The sequence below is a fragment of the Chelonoidis abingdonii genome, chromosome 6, assembly GCF_003597395.2.
Source record: "Chelonoidis abingdonii isolate Lonesome George chromosome 6, CheloAbing_2.0, whole genome shotgun sequence".
NCBI classification, from domain to species: Eukaryota; Metazoa; Chordata; order Testudines; family Testudinidae; genus Chelonoidis; species Chelonoidis abingdonii.
Window position 1 is genome coordinate 691728 of NC_133774.1, and position 27159 is coordinate 718886.

The window sequence follows — 27159 nt, forward strand, 5'->3', positions numbered from 1 at the left end:
CCCCTCAGCCCTGCCCCACAGCCCCGCCCTCGCCCCACCTCTTCCCACCTCCACTCTGCCCCGCCCCCACAGCCCTTCCCTCACTCCGCCTCTTCCCACCTGCACTCCACCCTGCCCCACTCTGCCCCTTCCCCACAGCCCCACCCTTCTCCTGCCTCTCCCTGCCCCCGCTCCTGAAGCCCTGCCCTTGCCCCACCCCGCTCTGCCCCTCCCCCGCAGCCACGCCCTTGCCCCACCTGCAAGGGCAGCCACCGACAGCACCTGCCTTCCGGCCCCAATCAGAGCCCATCCCCTCCCCGCCTTCAATGCTCTGCCCCAGTGTAGCCCCCCCTTGCCATGATGTGTCACCCCCTCCTGCTACTTGTGCAGTCATAACCGTCCCCCCTCCCCACGATCCCTCTGGAACTGGGGCCCCTGGCTCACGCTCACCCCCACGGCCCTGGGGCCCCTGGCCCATGCTCACTCCCATGGCCCTGGGGCCCCCCGACCCACGCTCACCCCCTCAGCCCCTCACCCCCCGGGCCTGGGGCTCCCTGGCCCATGCTCACCCCCCCAGCTCCTCCGGGCCTGGGGCCCCCAGACCCACTCTCACCCCCCCCAGACCCGCCTCCCTGGGCTTGGTGCCCCCTGGCCCATGCCCCCCCGGCCCACGCTCACCCCCACAGACCCCCCTGACAGCCCCTTCCCTTAAAGAGACCAGCCCTTCCCAAGAGCGGGGAATGAGATCCCCAGGCTTGTCAGCCCCCCCCAGACCACGCTTACCCCTGGCTCCGCCTGGCCGGCACCGAGGCAGCGCAGGCTACACACCTGAGAACTGCCACTTCACGGTGAAGCCGAAGGTTGGCTGCTCCGTCGGGCTGGCGTCGTGCTGGATTCCATGCAGGCGCGATGACAGGCGGTCAGCCTTGGGGGACATTGCTGCAGAGAGGTATGAACCCGAGAACGCTCCAGCCTCGCTGAGTTCAGAAACAACCATCTTGCAGCCCACGCTGCTCCTCCACGATCCGGACAGGACACACTGGAAAGGGAGGGACACAGTCGGCAGGAACAGGGGCCCCCCACACCACTGCAGGGTCCGATGCTCAGCCGAGGTGATGGCCCTGCCAGCGGAACGCAGGGCACCGACCGCTCAACCCAGAGATGAACAATGAAGTCTGGGTGTGCGCTCTGCTTTCCCCCGGAGCTGTCCAGAGGAGCCCCTTCCCTCCTGTGCCCGTAACTAACTGAGAACATCCTAAACCCCCATAAACACAGAACGGGGGCCTCCTCTGCTCCTGGGGGTGGGGGGGCTCTGCTTCTGGAGCTGTCCAGGGGAGCCCCTTCCCTCCTGTGACCCCACAACTAACTGAAAACATCCTAAACCCCCATAAACACAGAACGGGGGGCCTCCTCTGCTCCTGGGGGTGGGGGGTGGGGTCTGTTTTCTCCTTCCTAACCCATGGGATGGGGGAGCTGTCCTCCATTCCCTCGCTACCTGCTCCCTCTCCCCACAGGCAGAGGAGCTCACTGAGGCAGCTGCAGGCTGGGCGAGGGTCCTGGAGAGGAGTGGGAGTGGGAACCCAGAGAAACAGAGGATTCCTGCCTTATGGAAAAGATATGTAAATAGGTAGAAGAGAACAAAGAAGGAGCCATCGTGAAGAATCCCCTAGCTACCACCTGAGCTGGAACAAGAGCTGTACCAGGGGAAAGAATTGTTCCCAGGCCTGGAAGGCCTCCAGTCTGAGGAAAAAACTTACTGAAGCATCTCTGAGGGTGAGATTATCTGTATTCAGTTGGATTAGACATAGATTTGCGTGTTTTATTTTATTTTGCTTGGTGACTTACTTTGTTCTGTCTGTTACTACTTGGAACCTCTTAAATCCTAGTTTCTGTATTTACTAAAATCACTTTTTACTTATTAATTAACTCAGAGTATGTGTTAATACCTGGGTTAGCAAACAGCTGTGTATATCTCTCTATCACTGTTATAGAGGGCGAACAATTTCTGAGTTTACCCTGCATAAGCTTTATACAGGGTAAAACGGATTTATTTGGGTTTAGACCCCATTGGGAGTTGGGCATCTGGGTGCTAAAGACAAGAACACTTCTGTGAGCTGCTTTCAGGTAAACCCGCATCTGTTAGGGGACATGATTCAGACCTGGGTCTGGATTTGCAGCAGGCTAGCGAGTCTGGCTCAAACAAGGCAGGAGACTGAAGCCCTAAGCTGACGGGGCAGGGAAGGCAGGGGCAGAAGTAGTCTTGGCACATCAGGTGGCAGCTCCCAAGAGAGTTTCTGTGATCCGACCCATCACAGTACACTTATAAAGTTTGTGGATGATACCAAGCTGGGAGGGGTTGCAAGTGCTTTGGAGGAAGGGTTAAAATTCAAAATGGTCTGAACAAACTGGAGAAATGGTCAGAAGTAAATAGGATGAACTTCAACAAGTACAAATGCAAAGTGCTCCACTTAGGAAAGAACAACCAGTTGCACACGTACAATGACTGCCTAGGAAGGAGAACTGCGGAAAGGGATCTGGAGGTCAGAGTGGACCACAAGCTAAATAGGAGTCAACAGTGTAAGACTGCTGCAAAAAAAGCAAACATCATTCTGGGATGTATCAGCAGGAGTGTTGTAAGGAAAACACGAGAAGTAATTCTTCTGCTCTGCTCTACGCTGATTAGGCCTCAACTGGAATATTGTGTCCAGTTCTGGGTACCGCATTTCAGGAAAGATGTGGACAAATTGGAGAAAGCCCAGAGAAGAGCAACAAAAATGATTAAATGTCTAGAAAATATGAGCTATGGGGGAAGATTGAAAAAATTGGGTTTGTTTAGTCTGGAGAAGGGAAGGCTGAAAGGGGCCATGACACCAGTTTTCAAGTACAAAAAAGCTTATTACAAGGAGGAGGGAGAAAAATTGTTCTTAACCTCTGAGGCTTGGACAAGAAGCAATGGGCTTAAATTGCAGCAAGGGAGTTTTAGGTTGGACATTAGGAAAAACTTCCTAGCTGTCAGGGTGGTTAAGCACTGGAATAAATTCCCTAGGAAGGTTGTGGAATCTCCGTCACAGGAGATTTTGAAAAGCAGATTGAACAAACCCCTGTCAGGGATGGTCTAGATAATGCTTAGTCCTGCCCCGAGTGCAGGGGACTGGACTAGAGATCTCTGGAGATCTCTTCCAGTCCTACAATTCTATGATCTACCAGATGTGATGGGGACCCCCAATAATAATAACGCTTCCAGGACTTCTCCCAGGTGTTCCCCCACTTGCTAGTGAGCCTGACGGGCTTTATTCTCTGCAGCCCAAACGCGCCCTTCATGCTGCTCGCGGGTCCATTGCTCCTCAGTTGGGGAGATTTACAATGAAACAGCCCCTGGAGCTCTTCTTGTCCCTGCACTTTATGGGAGACAGAATCTCCCTGGCTGTAACAGACGTCGGGGCTTCTAGCCAGAACAAAATCCCTGCAGGGAGAAAGGCTCCACTCCCTCCCCACCTCCCCAAGAGAACCGAACTCCCACTCCTGCCTGCCCACAGCAGGAACTTCCTATGTGAACCTGATCCGTCCCAGAGCCAGCCCCCAGCCCCCTTACCCTGCCCAGCCTGAGATACCCCAGAGCCAGCGTCCAACCCCCTCAGCCCCTCGCCCTGCCCTGGCCTGAGACACCCCAGAGCCAGCGCCCAGCCCCCTTGGCCCCTCACCCTGCCCAGCCTGAGACACCCCACAGCCAGCACCCAGCCCCCTCGGCCCCTCACCCTGCCCCAGCGTGAGACACCCCAGAGCCAGCGCCCAGCCCCCTCGGCCCCTCACCCTGCCCCAGCGTGAGACACCCCAGAGCCAGCGCCCAGCCCCCTCGGCCCCTCGCCCTGCCCAGTCTGCCCCATACCTTTCTCTCTGAAGAGGTGCTGAGGGTCACCAGAGCCAGGGTGAGGATCAGGGAGAAGCCGATTTTCCCCATCACCACTTGGAGTAGAAGCCGCCTGCAGAAGCCAGTTGAGTCTCCCAGGCACTTAGTCTGGGGCCACCCGTCAGGCCCTGTCTTTATATCCCCTCACAGCAGGCCGGGGCTGCAACCTGAGCTGCGTTGGTTCTCTCTTTGCTGGCAGTTCCCAGAAGTGAGCGGGCACTTCGGTTATTATGTTTATGTCTCACTGAAATTCAATCTCCAGCCCAAGCCGCTGGCAGGGCCAGCAAGACAAAATGAAAAGAAGCCGTGTGACCTGGGCAGTGATGTGAGGAGTGCGGTCAGTGCCCAGCTATAGATAGATCCCAGCACACGGCAGAGGCGGAGCGAGATCAGCAGGGCCGTTGGCCTGCAGTGAGAGCTGGAAAGGTGCCTGGCTCTGAGGGCTATGCCCTGCCATGGCTCATGGGGTGTGCGAGGGCACATTACCCAGGCTGGTGAGAGAGGTGATGGCAGGACAAAGGTTCTCTGTGTGCTATGCATGGCAGCGCAGGGGCAAGGCGGGAACTGGAGTCCATTGGCAGTCAAGATCCTGAGTCTCTGAATGGTCACCAATGCTTTCGGAAATAATGACATTACATATTCGCCAGCACCTGCCCCTGCCTCCTAGACAGGTGCAGTGAGTGATCTGGAGCCAGCCTCTCTTAGCCAGCACTTTGCAGTTATAACTTCCCATTTGCCAGTCCATTATTCTGCAGCCATTCAGGACTAGGCTGAATATGTTAAAATCCATAATCCACTGTGAAGCTCTTAGAATCTTTGCTAGCAAACTGAGGGCCAGTCCCAGTCCTTGTTCATTTAGCAATGCCACAGCTGGAAGAAGCAGCTCTATGCTTTCCTGTGGCCTCATAGTCTCCCTAAGTCAAGAACAATTCACACCCTTTTCCTTACTTGTCACAGGCCTCCTTCCCAGCAGCTGGTTTCTCTGTGGGGCTACCTGTAGCCAGTTAGTTCATGCTATCATTTAATTGTGCTGTGGCCATGCTGTACCTCCTATGTTATTTCTTGTGTGATATCAGTAGGATAGGACTGTCAGAGGGACAAGTATGCAGGAGGGATGAGTGTGCATTAGGTATATAAGTGAAGCACGACTGTAGTGCAAGGCCTACAGGCTGAGGCCTGTAAGATTTCCGCTTAGCCTCACCAGGCTTAAGGCAGCCTGATACAGGTAGATGACCAGTAGTGACCCTGTGCCAGTAAGGTAACCAGATTACGGTAGTGGAGGTGCCTGCCAGTGATGTTCTGGGAAAACAGACCGCCGTGTACCCATCTAGATGGCAAGGTTCCTGATAGTAACATCATGGACAGTTCTGCTTTGACCACAGTCTCCCATGAGAAGAAGGTGAATTAGGAAAACACTGTATGAAAAGTGGGGCACCAGGCAAAGTATGGGATGTGGAAGTACAGATAAGGACAAGGTGGCTAGAACCCTTATGCATATGCATATTGTGTGAGGCGTGGCCAAAATCACAAGATAAAAGGGGTCCCTGGCAGGGGCAGTGTGGGAAGACCCAGAGGGAAGGCCCCAGCAGGAACCACCCCGCTATTGATAACTGCCTATTGATAGGGCCATCAGAGCAGATGAGTTTGGATACAGCAGTAGCTCAGGTTATGTGCACCCAAGTGTGATTGCAACCTTAGTCATTTGCTGAGTATAACCTATCATACAAACAAACTCTTCACTTGTAACCGTGCGTGGTCGCTGCATTCGTTCTGTGCATCTCCTCAGTGTTTCCCACTGTAAGTGAATTGCCAAGGTAACATTCATCCTATTGATCTGAACGCTGGCGCCATGGGAGGCAAACTCACACTGGAGGGACGCTGTCATTTGTAATGAAGCTGCCTCTGGTGGGACACAACTGAGAATATCAATTCAGGATAAATTGCTCAGAGCAGGGCAGTTACAGACCAAGGCTGGGTTTCCTTTACTTTTAAGGCAAACCAAACCAGCTGAACAGAGAGGACTTCGGCCTCACCCCACTGGCTAACCACAAGTCACACAAGCAATTCCCTCCGACACTCCAGTTTCCCACTATCACCACCAGTGCCACTCCTTATGGGGATGAATGGTTATGAAAACCAACACCCCAGTAAAAGATAAAAAGTTTCTGCCAGTCCCAAAGGACTAAGCCCCAGACCCAGATCCATATATCAGTCAGATCGTACCCATAAATCACGGTGTTGCCAATTCTTTAGAATCTAAAATCTGAAGGTTTATTCATAAGAAGAAAGAAATAGAGATTAGTGTTAAAATTGGTTAAATGGAATCAAGTACATACAACAATTGCAAAGTTCTTAGTTGAGGCTTGTTATCAATTTTGGTGTTGAAGTATGAATATTGCTATATCTTCTGGTATTTCAAACTTGGTGTTGTTACTGGGAAAAAAAAAAAAAAAAACAAAACACCCCAGATAAGTGGTGTCAGCTCAGATTAGTCTGCTTGATGGGCCCATTAAGACATTAGCTACACAACTGAACCCATTGAGAGGAGGCAAATTACGCCTTGTAACTCAGCAGGTGTGCATGGAATGGCCCATGTGACGAATGACCTCCAGTTTTGGCTGTATACGTTCCAGCAGTAGGAACCAGGAATGTTCTTACACCTGGAAAAGCCATATAAGGAAAGGCCTCATCTCCATTTGGTCTTCAATCCTGGCTCTTACCTCTGGAGGGACTTGCCAGAAGCTGAAGCATCTACATCAAGGGACGATGACCATCCCAGCTGGGGATGTTCTCCCAAGAGACTTGATTTTTAACCTGCCAGTTACTCCATCCACTGCTACAGCCTGAAGCTAAGAACGTTGCCATTACTCGTGCGTATGATTCCATTTAAACCAGTTCTAGATCTCATCTCTATCTTTTCCTTTATGAATAAACCTTAGATTTAGCTTCTAAGGATTGGTAAGTGTGCTTTGTGGGTAATCTGATGTGTATGATTGACCTGGGTCTGGGGCTTGGTCCTTTGGGATTCGAAGAACACTTTTTCTTTTACTGGGGTTGTTGGTTTTCACAACCATCATCCCAGGACGTGTGAGGGACTGGTGGTGATACTGAGAGACTGGAGTGTCTAAGGCAATTCTTGTTGTGACTGTGGAGCCAGTGGGGTGAAACCGGAAGTCCCTTTTGTCTGCTGGTTGGTTTCCTTAGCGGTGGAAAACCCCAGCCTTGGGCTGTGAACTGCCTCTGTTTGAGAATTGGTCCTGAAATTTGGCACTCGTCAGTTGGGTCCTGCAGACACTACACGTCAGCAGTGGCGTAGTCAGCAGGATCCACCAGAACCAGGTCAATTAAGCTTTGGGTCAGAACCCCATGCCACCAATTGAATTTTTTTTGTATTGAGAGTTTTGGTTGTTAAAGATCAAGCGACCATGAGTCCAGAAAGCATCAGCAAATGCAAGAAACTGCAAGCCCTGATGAACAGCGCTTGCAGTTTGAACATGAGCAAAAACGGCAGAAATTTCAAATAAAGAGAAGCAAGCCTTGGGCCCAGCTGGATGGAAGAGCCTGCTGAGAGCAGAGAAAAGAAGCTGCTGAGAAGAAAAAAGAGCTCTTAAGGGCGTCTGAGCTTCTGCGCTGAAGAAAAAGATCGTAAGGGGCATCTGAGCTGCTGGCCCTGAAGGAGAAAACTCGACAGATGCAACAAGAACTGCTCCAGACTCCAGCTCCAAATCAAAGAAGCAAGGGAAGAACACCAGACAATTGTAATCCCTTGACAATCCATTATAAACTGTGTTATATGTGGTATTCACTCTGGGCAGTTTCTGTGGGTAACCAGTTTGCTATGGCCAGGAGAAGGGACGTCTAACTGAATGGGTAAAGCTTTTGGTCTGTTCAGAAAGCAGTGTGTCTGTGAAGGGAGTTTCTGAATGTCTGTCCTGATATGTCTCAGAAGTAGAATCTAGTTAGATCAAGAGCGAAAATGAGGAACGAGACTTTTGCCTTATATAGACTTTCCAGGTGTAAGACCACTCCTTTGTCTACTTGTGGAGAAATAGGCAAAATGGAGTCTGGATTCACATGGCCCTTCTGCCACCCTGCTGAGTCACAAGGCAACTTGCCTGCCTCTGGTCAAGTTGTGTGGCTTATGGTCCTTAATGGCTCTCAGCGTCTAAGCTGAGCTGACACCAAACTGTCTGGATCTTCCCAGTAATACAGCACAAGTTGAAATACAGACAGTACAACCGCCCAATATCATAACTTCACTAACAAAATTGATACCAGACATTCAGACACATAATCCAACCAGTACCCATACCGGTCTTAGAACACCTTAATCTGAACCCCCTTACATAGAATTTGTGCCAAACTTTTAACAAACAGAACCTTGGTTGCAACCTCATGTTCTATATGGTCCGCAGTTTATACCAATACGTCACACCCCAGCTGCAAAATTGATCGCAGGACAGAATAACACAGACATCACTGACTGCTCCCAAAAGCTGCCCATTCTGCAAGTTCTAGTGTTACTACAGCTTGTACTGGGTTAGAAGCATCTTAGTGTATAACAAAAATGTTTTACCACACTCATGTTCAATAACATGATTGAATCTCTTAACAAACTTACGGTCAAACTGGGTTAAAACAATAGTGATTGGATCTGCTCTTGCAGCAGGATCCTCTATATCTCATATGATCTTGCCAAGACTACAAGAAACAGCATTTTATCTATACAAGCTCTGGCCAGAATGTTTTGGAACCCAATTACAGCAATAACAATAGATATTAATGTTGCTCACATAGAGGGAATCTTGGCAATTTAGCCATGCAATGCACTATGAGTGTGCCTCAGTTTCCCTTTCCTAGTGCACCTCGGGTCTTGGAATGTCTTTTCCCCCTGTGCAAAGCTTCCAGACTGTTTCCAGGCATTAACTGTGAAACATTAGTATAACAGGCCTTTAGCATAAAGTGTGTTTCTCATGTGCCTGCTTTCAACACGTTCAAGGGGACTTCACAGGACTGGGCACATTGTACATCTTACAATTTCTTGGAACAGCAACACATTGGTTACAAAAATCAAACCATAGCAATACACAAATTCATTGCAAGTTCCATCTACAATCATGTTTGTTATCAATCCGTTGGTCTCAAATACCATTGGGGCTGGGCCATTTTAGGGTTAACCTGTGGCTCCTTTGCAAAAATTCAGTTTCTTTTTTCTCCCCTTGTCCGCAGGATTAAACCTGATTCCTCTTGTTAACCACAATTCACTGGCTGATGGGGTGGGCTCTCTTGCACCAGCTATAGCAAGTCTTTCTTCTCCCTCCCAGCCAGGCTGATTGCACCCCAACAGACACTAGGGTTAACTTCTTAAGCGGGGATGCTACATTCCAAGGCTGGACTCTATTACAGATGACAACCCCACAAATCCAAAGAGTCTGAGGTGAGAGTTTGCTTGCTCTACGCTCCTGCATTCTCCAAGTGTTCAGCCATAAAAACCATTTAGCTGTCTGAAACACAGTAACCCAATTTCTCCTCAGACCCTGAAGCACAGGCGCCACTCACAGAATTAGCATGGAGACAGTTCTGTCCCATATTATGTCTCACCAACCAAGCTGCAAACCGGCACTTGTCAGAGGGCTGTTTAAATTTCTTAACCACGTTTACTCCATCTGAGACTTCTAAAGCTATTCACACTGGATTTTTCAAAAGGAAGTCAGTGGATCCATTCACAATAGAAAAATTTTTGGCTGTTAGGAACTGAAACTCATTGATTAAATTGACTATTTACACTTCAGTTGCAGCAAAACTGCTTGCACAGGCTACCATGAGGATTTCTTTTCCAAGAGCTTTTACACTAGCAGCAATCACGCCCTCTCAGAACTTCGTCTTACCTTTTCAAAACCTAGGACTTGCTCTAAAGGAACACTTTCCTGAGGCAACCACAAACGTTTTCTGGTTCTCATTTACATCCATGATTAGCCTTTGCCAATCAGCAGATTTCTATCCCACGCCCTTCAGAGGCAAACTTATAGACTTACTAGATAAAAGTTTAGAGGTTTCCGGTCCTGTCCCTCTGCAACTTTCCTTATAGTCACTGGGCCACCTGCAGTTGTCAGGCTCAAATACCCACAATTAGGAATCTCCCTTTTTAACAAGTTGTTAAACCTGCAGTAGGTAACACATGTAAACCACCTTTCTGCTCTCTCTTGTGCCCTGCTAGGGTAATAACCCTGATCAGACAGAGCTGCTATATCCCTTTTCCAAGCCACACATAAGCAACTGGCAAACACAAGCACCAAGAATGTCTGATTTCTGGGATTTGCTAAGACACTAACTGGATGCAACCCCAAGTCACAGTGCATTCCTCCCCAGTCAGACACAAACTTTAGGACCATTCTCCGGGCTTCAGCTCATTTACACCAACTCCGAGACAGCTTAATCACCGGCAACCATCACAGGCTGAGAGGCCAAACTTCTGTCTGCTCCACAGGCGCAGACGAGCCGAGACCACATTCTCCTTCCCCAGACACACACAGCTTGGGATTTCATTTCCCTGTTCCCAGAAACAGGGCTGTTTCACAGACAACTGCTTGGAGACCGAGGTAATTCTCCATAGGCAAGGCAATACCCTGACAGACACAGGCACATTCCCTCACTATCACATTCTCCACACAGGACCCAGGTAAGGAGAAGGGACACTCTCCTTCCACCAGCCTTGTCTCCCAAACTGCTGACTAGACAAAGCCATCAGCTCCCAGGCTGCTTAGGCTCGCTCCAAACTTCCCTAACCAGGATCATGCCAACTACCAAACAGACATAAGCTGCTGCTTTTTTCACTACCTTGAGACTACTTCAGCAATGCACAGTTTACCCTTTCAGGTTCCACTTTTACAAGCTGCACTACAACAATTCATTACTCATTCACAAATCTACCCTTCCTTCCTCAGTTTAGGGCTTCCACCTGACCATTACTTGAAAATCTGCTTCCTGAGAAACATTTCCTCCCAGTGAAGATTTTTTGCGCTTGATCTAACACTCCAGATTTGCAACTTCTGAGACATCAAGACAGCACATTCAGAAACCCTCACCAGACACAACTGCCTTGCTGACAGACAAACAGCTATTACCCAGGATTAGACTTCCCTCCCCTGGCCATAGCAAAAACTGGTTAGACACAGAAAACTGCCCGAATACTACATATTCACATAGTATAAACTGGATTTTGAAGAGGATAACAGTTTCTGCTGTTTTTTCCCTTGCTCTTGCACTTGAGCCGAAGTCTAGCAGTTTCTTCTTGTTGCATTTGTAGAACTCTCTCTCTGCAGGCCAGCAATTCCAGACGCCCTTACGAGCTTTTCTTCTCTCTCAGCAGCTTCTTCTGTCTTTTAGAGATTCTTCTCCAGCTGGCCAAGGCTTGCTCTCTTTCATTTGAATTTCTGCCAGTTTTGCTCATGTCAAACTGCAGGCTTTCATCCAGGGCTTGCAGTTTCATCATTTGCTGATGCTTTCTGGCTCATGTCACTGATCTTAACCAACCAAACTCTCAATACATAAAAAATTCCAATTTGGATAGCATGGGGTTCTGACCCAAAAGCTTAATTGACTGGTTCTGTGACTCCTGCTGACTACGCCCATCTGTGAGAGAGAGATGGTGCCTGCCCTCGCCTGTACATGTGTTGAACAAACAAACCGTATCCATCATATTCCCTTTGCTCCGTCATTGGATGGTCAAGCCTGTTCTTGTTTATCTGTGTGGAATGTCAAGATGAATGTTCTGATCCTAGGTCAGTACCCTTTAGGTACGTATCTCTTGCAGCATCAAGCCCTTTCCACACAGCTTCTGTGAGCAGGGCCTGCCTCTGGCTCAAGCTTACTTTGCTTTATTTACAAAGTCTTGACCATTACTTTAGTTCATAGGCCTCAGGCCTCGTACTGGCCTTTATCAGGCCCTTCACTTCACAGCCAGAATGGGATTTGGAGTCACACATGGTCAAGTCACATGTCCATTGCATGCACTTCAGTTCTTTACAGGTAGACCAGCCATTGCTCACATGCTGCTTGCCAGATTCCAGAGAGGCTTCTCGTATGTGGATTGAGTCTCCAAGGTGCATATCTAAGAAGTGGGCTGTAGCCACGAAGCTTTATGCTCAAATTAACATTTGTTAGTCTCTAAAGGCCCAAGTCACTCCTGTTCTTTTTTTGCGGATAACAGACCTAACACGGTTGCTATTCTGAAACCTGCAGTTAAGTGTTTCTTGATTGGGCGCTAATCTGCAAATCCTTGCTCAAGAAGCTGACGAATGCTTCCCTCAGGGCAAGGCTAACCCTGCGGATGTAAGAGCCGTGGAAGCAACTGCAGTGTGCCCACACTGACAGCTGCCATGCACTGGCGTGGCATCATTTGCCGCACTTGCAGCGGGCCATTGGGAGCGGTTGCCTTTGGGCACATTGCAGCATGCAAGTAACTGGCATGCTTGCTTTTCAAATGTGGGATGGGGTGAGTGTGACAGGGATTGTCTTGTGTGTATGTGGGGGGGAAACCAGTGGGGTTTGTGGGGCCTTGACAGCATGTCAGCGTGCTGTCTTGTAAGCTCAGACCGCAGCAGACCCCCTTCCACCCCCGCTCTCTCTCTCCCCATCGCTTTCCACAAATGATTGTTTTTTTCTCCGGAGCAGATAAGCAGCCGGCTGTCAGGAACAGAGCTCTTCAATGGGCATTTCGTCATACCTTGCAGTGACTCAAAACAGTGACAAGAGTACCACTGGCTTAAGGGGATATGGGACTTTCCGGAGGTTGACCAGAGTTGCAAGTAACGCAACACCTCATTCACACTGATGCCCGGAGGCATGAGCCAGGCACGCACAAGTGTTTTCCCACTCACCAAGCGTGGAGAACAGGAGCGCGTCCAGCCGGGGGAGTCCGGACATGATACTTGCCTATGCGCAGTGTGACAGGTTGGGAGTTAGGGCACCCAGGGGTGCTTTAATGTCTATAACTCGCAAATGTAGCCAAGCCCTACGGCTAACTTTAGATCAACATAGAGATATCATAGAGGAGTCTTTCAGAAGGTGGTATAGAACTTAGTGGGATCCCTCAGCCAAGGCGACTGGGTTCGTGGGAAGAGAATTACATCTGGTGTTGGTAGATTTCGTACCCACTACCCTGAGGCATGTGTGATGTTATTGATATATAATTGGCCCATATAGAACATGGTGTGCAACCAAGGTCCTGTAGTGGCACCAAATCCTATGTAAAGGGGGTCATATAAGGTGTCTAAGACCAGGTTTGTTGATACTGGTTATGATTATGCTGTCTGATGTCTGTATCATTTTGGTAGTTGAAGTATGAATATTGGCTATATCTGTCTGTATTTCAAACTTGGTGTTGTTACTGGGAAAACACACCCAGATAAGTGGTGTCAGCTCAGTTAGTCCTGCTTGATGGCCCATTAAGACCATTAGCTACACAACTGACCATTGAGAGGAGGCAAATACGCCTTGTAACTCAGCAGGGTGTGCAGGAATGGCCCATGTGACGAATGACTCCATTTTGCTGTATTTCCACAGTAGGAACAGGAATGTTCTTACACCTGGAAAAGCCTATATAAGGAAAGGCCTCATCTCCATTTGGTCTTCAATCCTGCTTCTTACCTCTGGAGGGCCTTTGCCAGAAGCTGAAGTCTACATCAGGGGACTGATGACCATCCCGCTGGGGATGTTCTCCCAGAGACTTGATTTTTAACCTGCCAGTTAACTCCACACTGCTACAAGCCTGAACTAAGACTTTGCCATTACTCGTGCGTATGATTCCATTTAAACCAGTTCTAGATCTCATCTCTAGTCTTTTCCTTTTATGAATAAACCTTTAGATTTTAGATTCTAAGATTGGTAACAGTGTGACTTTGTGGGTAATCTGAGTGTATGATGGACCTGGGTTGGGGTCTGGTCCTTGGGATCGAGAGAACCTTTTTCTTTTACTGGGGTGTTGTTTTCACAACCATCATCCCAGGACGTGTGAGGGACTGGTGGTGATACTGAGAGACTGGAGTGTCTAAGGAAATTCTTGTTGTGACTGTGGCTAGCCAGTGGGGTGAAACCGGAAGTCCTTTTTGTCTGGCTGGTTGGTTTCCTTAGACGGTGGAAAACCCCAGCCTTTGGGCTGTGAACTGCCTCTGTTTGAGAATTGGTCCTGATAATTTGCACTCTCAGTTGGGTCCTGCAGAACTACACGTCAGCAGTGGCGTAGTCAGCAGGATCCACAGAACCAGGTCAATTAAGCTTTGGGTCAGAACCCCATGCTATCCAAATTGGAATTTTTTTGTATTGAGAGTTTGGTTGGTTAAAGATCAGTGACCATGAGCCAGAAAGCATCAGCAAATGCAATGAAACTGCAAGCCCTGATGAACAGCCTGCAGTTTGAACATGAGCAAAAACTGGCAGAAATTCAAATGAAAGAGAAGCAAGCCTTGGCCCAGCTGGAGGAAGAGGCTGCTGAGAGAGAGAAAGAAGCTGCTGAGAGAGAAAAAAGAGCTCTTAAGGGGCGTCTGGAGCTTCTGGCTGCTGAGGAAAAAGCTCGTAAGGGGCATCTGGAGCTGCTGGCTTCTGAGGAGAAAACTCGACAGATGCAACAAGAAACTGCTAGACTCCAGCTCCAAATCAAAGAAGCAAGGGAAGAACACCAGAAATTGTATCCTCTTGACAATCCAATTTATAACTGTGTTAATATGTGGTATTACTCTGGGCAGTTTTCTGTGTGTAACCAGTTTTGCTATGGCCAGGGAGAGAGGGAGTCTAACTTGATGGGTAATAGCTTTTGGTCTGTTCAAGAAAGCAGTGTGTCTGTGAAGGGAGTTTCTGAATGTCTGTCTGATGTCTCAGAAGTGAATCTAAAGTTAGATCAAGAGCAAAATGAGGACGAGACTTTTGCCTTATATAGACTCTTCCAGGTGTAAGAACACTCCTTTGTTCCTACTGTGGAGAATAGGAAAAATGGAGTCTGGAGTCACATGGGCCAGTTTCTGCACACCCTGCTGAGTCACAAGGCATATTTGCCTCCTCTGGTCAGTTGTGTGGCTTATGGTCCTTAATGGGCTATCAAGCAGGCTAAGCTGAGCTGACACCAACTTGTCTGGGATCTTTCCCAGTAATACAGCACAAGTTTGAAATACAGACAGTACACAGCCAATATTCATAACTTCAACTACAAAATGATACAGACATTCAGACAGCATAATCCTAACCAGTAACCCATAACCTGGTCTTAGACACCTTATCTGACCCCCTTTACATAGAATTTGTTGCCACTACAGAACCTTGGTTGCAACCCATGTTCTATATGGTCCCAGTTTATACCAATAACGTCACACCCCCAGCGCAAAATTGATGCAGGAAAGAATGACACAGACATCACTGACTGCATCCCAAAAGCTTCCCATTCTGAGTTCTGTGTTACTACAGCTTGTACTGGGTTAGAAGCCATATTAGTGTATAACAAAAATGTTTTACCAAACTCATGTTCAATAACATGATTGAATCTCTTAACAAACTTACGGTAAAACTTGGTTAGAACAATAGTGGATTGGATCTGCTCTTGCAGCAGGATTCCTCTATATCTCATATGATCTTGCCAAGAGCTAAAGAAACTAGCTATTTTATCTATACAAGCTCTGGCAAATGTTTGGAACCCAATTATCATGAAATCAACATAGATATTAATGTTGCTCACAGTAGAGGAATCTTGGCATTTAGCCATGCAATCACTATGGTAGTGTGCCTCAGTTTCCCCTTTCCTAGTGCACATCGGGTCTGGAATGTCTTTTCCCCTGTGAAAAGCTTCCATACTGTTTACAGGCATTAACTGTGAAACATTAGCATAGCAAGGCCTTTTAACATAAAGTGTGTTCTCATGTGCTGCTTTCAACACGTTCAAGGGACTTTCCAAAGGACTGGGCACATTGTACATTCTTACAATTCTTGGTAACAGCAACACATTGGTTACAAAAATCACCATTAGCAATACCAACAAATTCATTGCAAGTGTCCATCTACAATCATGTTTGTTATGCCAGACCTTTGGCTCAATACCATTGGGGTCTGGGCATTTTAGGGTTAACCTGTGGCTTCCCTTTGCAAAATTCAGTTTTCTTTTTTCTCCTTGTCCTGCAGGATTAAACCCTGATTCCTCTTGCTTAACCAAATTCACTGGCTGATGGGGTGGGCTCTCTTTGCTACCAGCTATTAGCAAGTCTTTCTTCTCCCTGCCAGCCAGGTGATTTGCATCAACACAGACACTAGCGTTTAACTTCTTAGCTGCTACCAATTCCAAGGCTGGACTCTATCTTACAGAGACACCCCACAAATCCAAAGAGTCTGAGGGTGAGAGTTTGCTTGCTCTCTCCTGCATTCTCAAGTGTTCAGCCATAAAACCATTTAGTTCTGAAACACCAGTAACCCAATTTCTCCTCAGACCCTGAAGCACAGGCTGCTCACTCACAGAATTAGCATGGAGACAGTCCTGTCCCAACATTATTGTCTTCCCAACAAGCTGGCCAAACCCAGGCACTTGGTCATAGGGCTGTTTAAATTTCTTAACCACTTTTACTCCATCTGAGACTATCTCAAAGCTATCCACACTGGATTTTTCAAAAGGAAAGTCAGTGGATCCATTCACAATAGAAAATTTTTGGCTGTTAGGAACTGAAACTTCATTGATTAAATTACTTTTACACTCTTCAGTTGCAGCAAACTGCTTGCACAGGCTACCATGAGGATTTCTTTTTCCAAGAGCTTTTCTAGCAGCAATTCACCCCTCTCAGAACTTCTGTCCTTACCCTTTTCACCTAGGACTTGCTCTAAAGGAACACTTTCCTGAGCAACCACAAACTTTTTCTGGTTCTCATTTACATCCATGATTACCTTTGGCCCATCAGGCAGATTTCTACCCACTTCCCTTTCAGGCAAACTTATAGACTTACTAGATAAAAGTTTAGAGGTTCTCTCCTTCCCTCTGCAACTTTCCTTATAGTCACTGGGCACCTGCACGTTGTCAGGCTCAATACCCACAAGTTTAGGAATCTTTTCCTCCTTTTTACAAGTTGTTAAACTGTCAGTAGGTAACACATTTAAACCACCTTTCTGCTCTCCTTGTGCCCTGGCTAGGGTATAACCCTGATCAGACAGAGCTGCTATACCCTTTTCCAGCCACACATTAGCAACTGGCAAACTACAAGCACCAGAATTGTCTGATTTCTGGGATTTTGCTAAGACACTAACTGGATGCAACCCAGTCACAGTGCCATTCTCCCCAGCAGACACAAACTTAGGACCATTCCCTTCCTGGGCTTCAGCTCTATTTACAACCAACTCCGAGACAGCTTAATCACCCTCAACCATCACAGGCTGAGAGGCACCTTCTGTCTGCTCCACAGGCGCAGAAGAGCCGGAGACACATTCTCCTTCCCCAGACACACAGCTTGGGATTTCATTTCCCTTGTCCCAGAACACAGGGCTGTTCACAGACAACTGCTTGGAGACCGAGGTAACTTCCTCCATAGGCAAGGCAATACCCCTGACAGACACAGGCACATTCCCTTCACTATCACATTTCTCCACACAGGAAACAGGTAAGGGAGAGGGACACTCTCCTTCCACCAGCCTTGTCTTCCCAAACTGCTGACTAGACAAAGCCATCAGCTCACAAGGCTGCCTAGGCTCCTCCAAACTTTCCCTACCAGGCACATTGCCACTCCCAACAGATAAGCTGCTGCTTTTTTCACTACCTTGAGCTACTTCCAGCAAATCACAGTTACCCATTTCAGGTTCACTTTTACAAAGCTTTGTCCACTAGCTAACAATTCATACTCATCACAAATCTTACCCTTTCCTTCCTCAGTTAGGTCCCACCTGACCATTTACTTGAATCTGCTTGAGAAACATTTTCCTTCCCCATGAGATTTTTTTGCTCTGATCTAACTCCAGATTCACTTTCGACATAGACAGGACATTCAGAAAACTCCTCACAGACCACTGCTTTCTTGAACAGACAAACAGCTATTACCCCCAGGTAGATTCCCCTCTCCCTGGCCATAGCAAAACTGGTTACACACAGAAAACTGCCAGAGTAATACACATATCAACATATTATAAACTGGATTTTAGAAGGGATACAGTTTCTGTGTTTTCCTTGCTTCTTTGACTTGGAGCAAGTCTAGCAGTTTCTTGTTGCATTGTTGTATCTCTCTCCTCGCAGCCAGCATTCCAGACGCCCCTTTCTACGAGCTTTTTCTTCTCTCTCAGCAGCTTCTTTCTGTCTTTTAGACAGATTCTTCTTCCAGCTGGGCCAGCTTGCTTCTCTTCATTTGAATTTCTGCCAGTTTTTGCTCATGTTCAAACTGCAGGCTGTTCATCAGGGGCTTGCAGTTTCATTGCATTTGCTGAGCTTTCTGGCTCATGGTCACTGATCTTTTAACCAACCAAACTCTCCATACAAAAAATTCCAATTTGGATAGGCATGGGTTCTGACCCAAAGCTTAATTGACCTGGTTCTGTGGATCCTGTGACTACGCCACTGTTGATGCAGTTCTGGCGGGACCCACTGAGAGTGCCAAATCGATAACCAATTGCTCAAACAGGCATCATATGCCAGGCTGAGGAGTTGTTTCTGAGTCACTCTAAGGCAAACCAAATCCAGCCAGACAAAAAGGACCTTCGGTTTCACCCCACTGGCTACCCAAAGTCACACAAGCAATTTCCTTTAGACACTCCAGTCTACCAGTATCACCCCAGTGCCACCCGTCCTGGGGATGAATGGTTTGAAACAACCAGGAAAAGAAAAAGGTTCTCGATCCCAAGGACCAGCCCCAGACCCAGGTCAATATACACATCAGATCTTACCCACAAATCACGCTGTTGCCAATCCTTTAGAATCTAAATCTAAAGGTTTATTCATAAAGGAAAAAGATAGAGATGAGACTAGAATTGGTTAAATGGAATCCATTCCACAGTAATGGCAAAGTTCTTAGTTCAGGCTTGTAGCAGTGATGAGTAAACTGCAGGTTAAATCAAGTCTCTGGAGAATATCCCCAGCTGGATGGGTCATCAGTCCCTTTGTAGAGCTTCAGCTTTGACAAAGTCCCTCCAGAGGTAAGAAGCAGGATTGAAGACAAAATGGAGATGAGGCCTTCCTCTTATATAGGCTTTTCCAGGTGTAAAGAACACTCTTTGTTCCTACTGGGAAAGTACAGCAAAATGGAGTCTTGCAGTCACATGGGCCAGTTTCTCACACCCTGCTGATCACAAGTGTATCCGCCCCTCTCAATGGGTCAATTGTGTAGCTAATGGTCCTTAATGGGCCATCAAGCAGGCTAAGCTGAGCTGACACCAACTTGTCTGGGATCTTTCCCAGTAACACAACACAAGTTTGAAATACGGACAGTACACAGCCAATATTCATAACTTCAACTACAAAAGGATACAGACACACAGACAGCATAATCATAACCAGTAACCCGTAACCTGGTCTTAGACACTTTATATGGCCCCCTTTACATAGGATTTGGTGCCACTACAGGAACTTGGTTGCAACCCATGTTCTGTATGGTCCCAGTTTATATCAATAACGTCATACAAAGCAGGCCTGGCCTTGGCAGAAAAGTAGCCAGCAGGAATTGGCCGACCAAGTCAGCACATTCCCGACCGGAGTGGATGGAACAAGAACGCCAGGAGTTCTCAAGTAACTACGTAGGCACATTCCCAAGACCCCGTAGAGGAACACGCCGACACTCGTAAGAGAAGGACGGGATGACAGGGTAATGGAGGAGGATTTTTGGTTCGCACTATCAGGCACAAGGGTGGTGTCATGGGGTGCAGCTCTCATCGCCAGACTGGCACCTCCTGCTGGTTGGGCTGAGGATCAGCTTGAGGCTGACCTCCATGTCCGCAGTCTGCACACCGGCACTCTGTCTCTGCTCCTGCCAATGGCTCCTCTCTCAGCTCCCAGAACCGCCGTGTCCTCTTCCTGCCTCAGCCCTCTGGCTAGGTCAGCATCTGGGTTTCCCCCTTCCATGTGCGTGTGTGTCTCTGTCTAACAGTCCAGCCGGGGCCAGAGGCGGGGACCTGGCCTGCCTTCTACTCCGGGCCCCAGCCCAGAGACCCTGTAAATAGCAGACTCCTGCTGCCTCTCTGCAACCTCAGTCAACGTTGCTTTATTTCCCTGGGCCACTTCCCCAGGGCCCCAGCATCTTCCTTGCCCTCACCTCAGGGCCTCAGCTGCTCAGTCCCAGGAGCCAGCCACTGCCCTGGCCAAGGGGCTGACAGCGCTCTCAGTCCTTCCTCCCTGGGCTCCCGGCAGCAACTGCCCCACTCTGCCCCGCAGCTCCCTTTTGTATGGATGTGCTGGGTCCTGATTGGCTCTTCCTCACAGCCCCTCTCCTATTGGCTGCTTCCTGCAGCCTCCCCAGGGTTCTGTTAACCCCTTCTCTGCCAAGGGGGGCAGATGGCCCACCAAAGGTGGTTACTAACAACATCTGGAGCGTAATACTCAACTTGTTTGTATCAGTGTATAAAAGGAGAAGTCATAGGAAGGACATCACTGTAGAGGCCGAGGGGCCAGGATCTCAGAGCGCTGACTGAGCCTTTATCTAGCCACGGGCGTACCTGTGTTAGTGTCCCTGTGACCCACTGGACAGGGAGCTAGCATTGTGATTTGCTGACAATAAACCTGGCCAAGTGCCTTCACCACCAAACCGAGCCTTTGGTCTTTCTCCACAGATAACGGGAAGTCAGCTGAAGCAGTGCGCGTACTCCATGCTAGTGCAGCACTGAACAGCCGTGGCAACTCTCTGCAGCGCTAGCAACAAAGGAAAATGCAAGTGTTCCACTGAGGAAGGAACAATCAGTTGCACACACACAAAATAGGCAATGACAGCCTAGGAAGGAGCACTGCGGAAAGGGATCTGGGGGTCATAATGGATCACAAACTAAATAGGAGTCAACAATGTAACATTATTGCGAAGAAAGCAATCATCATTCTGGGATGTATTAGCAGGAGTGTTGTAAGCAAGACACAAGAAGTCGTTCTTCCGCTCTGATTAGGCCTCAACTGGACTATTGTGTCCAGTTCGGAGCACCACACTTGGGGGAAAACGTGGACAATTTGGAGAAAGACCAAAGGAGAAGAACAAAAAGGATTAAAAGTCTAGAAAACAGGACCTACACGTTGTCCGAAGACTCTTCCTGACACCGCACCCCACCTCCCACTCCCTCCTGCACCCCAACCCCTTGCACTGAGCCCCCTCCTGCATCCCAACCCCCTGCCCCAGCCCTACATTCATGGCCCTGCATACAATTTCCCCACCCGGATGTGGCCCTCGGGCCAAAAAGTTTGCCCACCCCTGGTCTAGATAACATCTAGTCCAATCCCTGCACTGAGGCAGGACTAAGTGACTGCTCAAGGTCCCTTCCATTTCTACAATTCTGTGATACAGACAAACCAATAGAGAGTACAAGGAAACTACGAGACCATATTAGTCAGCGTGATGGGCCGTTGAGGAGGGGATTGAATTGCTGAGAGGGAGAGAGATGGGGAAATATATTTGCAACCCAGCACTCCCCACCGATGGAGTAAGACACTTGTACTTTAAGCAGTTTCCCATCACACTCCTTGTCCCAGGTCACTGTGCAGTAGTAAGTAGCCTGCTGCAGATGGTGAACTAAGAACTATTTTCAAATAATAACAACACAGAATGGCACAATATTTTTCCATTGGAACAAAGTTTATTTGGTGCCTAGAGTCCAGAACTCACAAAGGGCTGAAACTTTCTAAGAGAAATGAAGCTTTGAGCTGGGAGCACTGACTGGCACTGAGCGAATGTGAAGGCCATTTGGAAGGGGAGCACCATTTCCCTGGGACTTTAGTAAGGTTGGTGCAATCTCTGCCGTAGACTTATGGAGAGCGAGGAAAGGAGCGAACCAGGGCAATAAAGCTGCCAGGAGAGTCCTGGAAAGACCCCAGCTAATGGGAGAGATTTCAGGATCATCCAGGGAAGTAGGAGAGGGGCAGGTGGACGCCACGACTGAAAAAGCCAAGAGCGATAAAAACACAAGAGACTCACTTGCCTCCAGCAGTAGAGCATTGCTGAGAAATGAACTAAACTGCAGCACTGGGGGCGAGGGCAGCGATTGTGGGAGGGGTAACCAGCGAGCGAGGAAGCGGTGGAGACAGAGCTGGGTGACTCTGCTGGGCGAGACGCACTTGAGAGCGCCCAGGACAAGTCCAGACCGGGTGGGCACAGGAGCCGTGGAGCTGAAGGGCGTGTTCACTGTGCTGGTGGAGCTGGAGTATCACAGGGTGGAGAGTGCTGCTGAAGGATTTTTCCTGGCTCTAGATTTCGTTTCCGGGTGAAAACGTTTGTGCCGACCCTGCAGGGAAGCAGAGAGCTGGTGTTACTGGCCTAGCACGGGCCTGCGCTCGGGGCTGCTCAACACAAGGAGAGGCAGGAGCACCAAGTGATTCACAAATTCCAAGGCCAGAAGGGACCATTCTGATCATCTAGTTCAGAGGCCGGGAACCTTTCAGAAGTGCTCTGCCGAGTCTTCATTCATTCCCTCTAATTTAAGGTTTCACACGCCAGTAATACATTTTAATGTTTTTAGAAGGTCTCTTTCTACAAGTCTATAATATGTAACTAAACGATTGTTGTATGTAAAGTAAATAAGGTTTTTAAAATGTTTAAAAAGCTTCATTTCAAATTAAATTAAGATGCAGAGTCCCCCGGACCGGTGGCCAGGAGCCGGGCAGTGTGAGTGCCACTGAAAATCAGCTCGTGTGCAGCCTTTGGCACCCGTGCCGTAGGTTACTTATCTCTGATCTAGGCCGACCCCCAGCGCGGCACAGGGCCTGGGAGTGGTCCAACCCCTGCCCGGCACAGGGCCTGGGACTGGTCCAACCACCCCTGCCTGGCACAGGGCCCTGGGACCAGTCCAACCCCCGCGCATGGCACAGGCTCTAGGACCTGTCCGACCCCCCGCGCGGCACAGGGCCTGGGACCGGTCCGACCCCCCCACCTGACACAGGCCCTAGGACCGGTCTGACCCCTGCACAGCAAAGAACAGAGATGCCCTGAATTCAATCCTGCGACAAGTCCAGAAGCAGGGACTGAAGGAGAGCAAATCTTTCAGACAAACATCGCATCGATGACCTCTCGAGGTCCCTTCCAGTCCTAGAGTCTATGAATCTATGAATCTTGATTTAAAAGTTGCCTGCAAAGGAGAATTCACCGCAGCCCTTGCTAAGCTCTTCCAGTGTTATCCTCACTGTTTAAAAATTGTGATTTATTTCTAATTTGAATTTGTTTAATTTCAACTTCCAGCCATGGGTTCTAGCAATAGCTTTGCTGTTACACTGAAGAGCCCTTTAAAAGTGTGTCAGCCTGAGGAGAGAAGCCCAGAGAGGGACACCCCATCCCTAGGGCGCCCGGCCTGGGTGCTGAGCACCGCTGTCTGGGGAACGTCCCTCCTCCAGGCTCCACCTCACAGGGTTCCCAGCTGTCCAGCCCAGGGAGGCAGTGTGGCTGTGAGCACCCCGCATTGGCATGGCCTCAGAGCCACCCAGCAGCACCCAGGGGGGCCGGCACGGGCTCTGGGGGCTGCTCATCCAGCCATCCCCCCCTGGGTGGGTCAGCAAGGCCACCCTTGGGCTCTTCCCTGGCACTGACTCGGTTCCCTGGGGATGCTACCACTCACAGGATGCCCACACCCCCAGTGGGCTGCTCACCCATTAGCGAGTTCTTGGAGAAGAGCTGTGGGAAGACATGGCCCTGGCCCTGGCCTGACCCGTCGGGGATCACACACAGCCCTGGGGTGTGACAGGGCCCAGGGAACTCAGCACATTTGGGGAATAAACCTTCATTCATATTCACACCACCTCCTTCTCCTCCAGCCAGATACGGGGGGTTGGGAGGGGGGTTTCAAGGATTTGTGATTTTGGGCTGAGAGAGCCCCACTCTGCCCTTCACCAGCTCATCCTGCACAGGCTCAGAGCCGGGTCAGGATCCCACAGTGCTGAGCAGAGACGGAGCCAGGCCCTGCAGTCCCAGATCTGCAGGTGGCACCTTTGCTTCTGGCCAGTCTGTGCCCAGTCACCCACCTGGTCGCTCTCCAGCCATCTCCAGGAGATCCGACCTCCTCACGCAGCAGCCACATGGTCTTCAGAGTTTCCTTCCCTTTATCACTAATGAAGCACTGGCCTACGAAGACGGTCGTTGAGTCTGTGAGGGAACCGGACAGGAGTCAGAGGGAGAGACAGTGCCACAAGCTCTGTATCCCTCAGATACCGAGCCCAGAGCTCAGGGTGGAGGGAGAGGGTGCGCTCTGTGTCGATGACACGACTCCCGTGCCACAGGCATACAAAGAGCCCCTCTCTCTGCCTCCGCAGCATCTCACCCCGATGATGCGCTTTCCCAGGCACCTGCCCAGGCGGCGGAGCAGCACAATGACTCCATTTTCTGGGGCGGCTACATGAGACTGGGCAGGGTCAGGAAGGGGAGAGGCCTACCAGGCTGGGGGACACCTGGACTCCTCCGTCTCCCAGGCCCCACATGCCTAGGCCATTTCCAAAGTCTGCTGGCCACCATGCGCCAGGGCCCTGTCTCCTTCAGGCCTCGGTTCGACCCGCTCAACTGTGCATAGGCTCCTCTGGCCTCCCCAACCCACCCGTGCCCACGGCAGGCCATGCAAAGTGCAGCTGATATCTTCCTCCCATGGTCATCTGATCACGCCATCGTCTTTCCTGTGATCAGCCACAACCCTGGCGTCTCGTGTAACCCAGCCCTAGGGCCTCCTCCAGGTAGCCCAGCATCCAGCCAGCCACGGCTGGTCGAGCCAGAGGCAGCTTTTGGAAATAGACTCCATCTTGACTTAAAGATTCCAGGCAATGGAGGATCCACCACATGCCCAGGTCAGTTGTCCCATTGGCTAATCACCTGCACTGGTAAAAAGTTCCACTACATTTCTAATTTGGGTACATCTGGGTTCAGTTTCCAGACACCTTTGTCTGCTAGAGTAAAGAGTCATCAGCTGTCAGGAAGCTCTCCACAGGCAGGTCCTTGCAGGGTTTATTGTCACTGCGCTAGGTGACGTGAGTACCTGTGTTACAGCACTAGCCGAGCTGTCGGGAAAGCGGCCGCACTGGAGTTACACAAGCGGCTGGATTAGCAGAACGATGGAATTAGCTGTTGATGAGTTGTTGTAACTGGAGCTGTTGCACCGCTCCCCCCCAACCATGCCCCTGAATTACTAGCTAGAGCCTCGGCATCACCCAGGCTTCATTCCCCCGCCCCCCTGCCACCAATGGGCCAGCTATCTGGGATTTAGGGAACCCCTTTACGTAAGCTAGACATGTGGGTGGGTGGCCAGGAGTCGAGTTTGGGGTGACTGTCAAACTATAACTGCTGTACACACCCCTAGGCCATGATCAGACACCCCCATAACCTTCTCTTGTATCAACTAAATAGATTGAGCTGCTCTAGTCTCTCCGTGGGTGGCCGGTTTCCCACAGCTCGAACCATCCTGGTAGCTGTTTTCTGACCCCTTTCCAGGACTGTAATATCTCTTGAAATGCAGACAGCAGAAACGGACACAGTAGCCAGTAAAGGGGCTGCTGGTGCCATACACAATTCATTTTAACCTCCCCAGATTGAACACAACTACTGCATTGAGTCACATATTTCCCCAAACCATTTCTGGCATGCCAACAAACCAAAATAATCCTCCCAGTGCCCTGATTCATGCTGACACTAACCCCACCCAGCCCCAAAGCAGTGCGTGGTACGTACTCGAGAACTTCTCCCAGTTCACAGTGAAGCCAAAGGTCGGCTGGCTCCTCTGTGTCGTGTCATGCTGGGCTCCCTTCAGGGGCGAGCTGCGGATACAGTTGCTGGTGGCCGTCACAGCTGTGAGGTACTTGCCGGAAAATTCTCCTGCGTCGTTAACTTTATCTATTTCCATCAGCGAGTCCAGCTCATTCCGCCACAGTCCGGACAGGTCACACTGAAAGGGGAGCAGATGTGGTCCCAAGCACAATGCTGCACGGTCAGACGCTTACCTGACACTGTGACCCCTAGAGCCCCGAATGCAAAAGAGAGACCCTGCAAACTAGAAAATAAAAAACCCAAAGTGCCTCGCCTGTGCCCTGGCTCCTGAGATCCCATGGAACCAGCTGGTCACAAGAAGAACCTCTGACCCTGTTCTTTGTGGGCGTGGAGGCTGCGTTTCTAGTGGCCATAATTTCTGATGGAAGATTAATGAGCTCCTGGCTTTGTCCAGCAAAGAGCCCTCTAGGCAGGGTCCCAGCGCACCAGAGGGATGGCTTGGCAGATTCCCCTGTGTCTCGCCATGGTCAGCGTGTGCTTTTACTGAAATCCAAGCATTGCATTCCTCATGCTCGCTCCCACACCGGAGCAGCCTGCACTCCGGAGCTTCCTGCTCCCAGGTCAGGAACAGGCACTGCTGAGCACAGACGTGAAGAGCCGGAGTCCGACGTTACACAGCGTGAAGCAGAGAATGGCCAACACCAACCGTTCAGAACATGAATCCGACCCCATGAATGTGGGGCTGGACGGGACCTGGAAAGGCCATCTGGGCCAGCCCCGTGCTGCCACAGGCTTATGTTGTACCGAGACCATCTCTGAGAGGGGTTTATTTAACCTGCTCTTAAAAACCTCCAGTGCCGGGGATGGTGCAGCCTCCCCCTGGGAACCTGCTGTGACGAAGTGGGAACGTTCTTGCTGTGTTCTGTGAATGCTGAGTGGGGAGTATTGACTTGGGAAGGTTGCAGGGGAGTTGTGCTGGGATGGGCTGCACTGGGGAAGGGAGGATACCTGAGCAAGTAACCTGAGAACCCAGGAGGGGGGTTGGAGGCCAGGTGACACCTCTGCCCGGGACACTGGACAAAGGTGGGGGGAGGAGCTGGGGGGACGCTGAGTGAGAGGCTGGAGGGAGTTTCAGTTTGGGAGCTGGCTGGGAAATGGAAAGGGGCCCCGACGAGGCTTTGGCTTCCCAACAGGGCTGTGGCCTCCCTAGGGGCCCCAGATGGACCTAACTCAAGGGGGTCCTGTGGTCTGTACCGGCAAGACCTGTCTGGGACCATGTTCCTGTCGTCTAAATAAACCTGTGTTACTGGCTGGCTGAGGGTCGTGATAAATCGCAGAAAGCCGGGGGTGCAGGGCCTGGTCTCCCCCCACACTCCGTGACACCTGCCCCAGTGCTTAACACCCTGATGG

General features: G+C 49.9%; 1 protein-coding gene and 1 long non-coding RNA gene across 4 annotated transcripts in view; both read right to left on the reverse strand.

Annotated features, from left to right (window-relative positions):
- Positions 1-27159, reverse strand: part of LOC142046957 (uncharacterized) — a 93245-nt gene that overhangs the window by 37137 nt on the left and 28949 nt on the right. The window lies entirely within an intron of this gene.
- The window catches only part of LOC116836955 (avidin-like), a 33042-nt gene that overhangs the window by 4959 nt on the left and 924 nt on the right, over positions 1-27159 (reverse strand). The window contains exons 2-4 of one of the 3 annotated variants that reach the window (XM_032800988.2): positions 25714-25927; positions 24027-24147; positions 21689-22300 (exon numbers count right to left, since the gene is read on the reverse strand). In XM_032800988.2, the coding sequence (XP_032656879.1) occupies positions 22198-22300; positions 24027-24147; positions 25714-25927 (438 nt within the window). In that variant the 3' untranslated portion in view covers positions 21689-22197. Of the gene's footprint in view, positions 1-807; positions 1019-3865; positions 4074-21688; positions 22301-24026; positions 24148-25713; positions 25928-27159 lie in introns of those variants that run through there. The other 2 variants (XM_032800989.2, XM_075066796.1) reach the window with 2 other exon arrangements.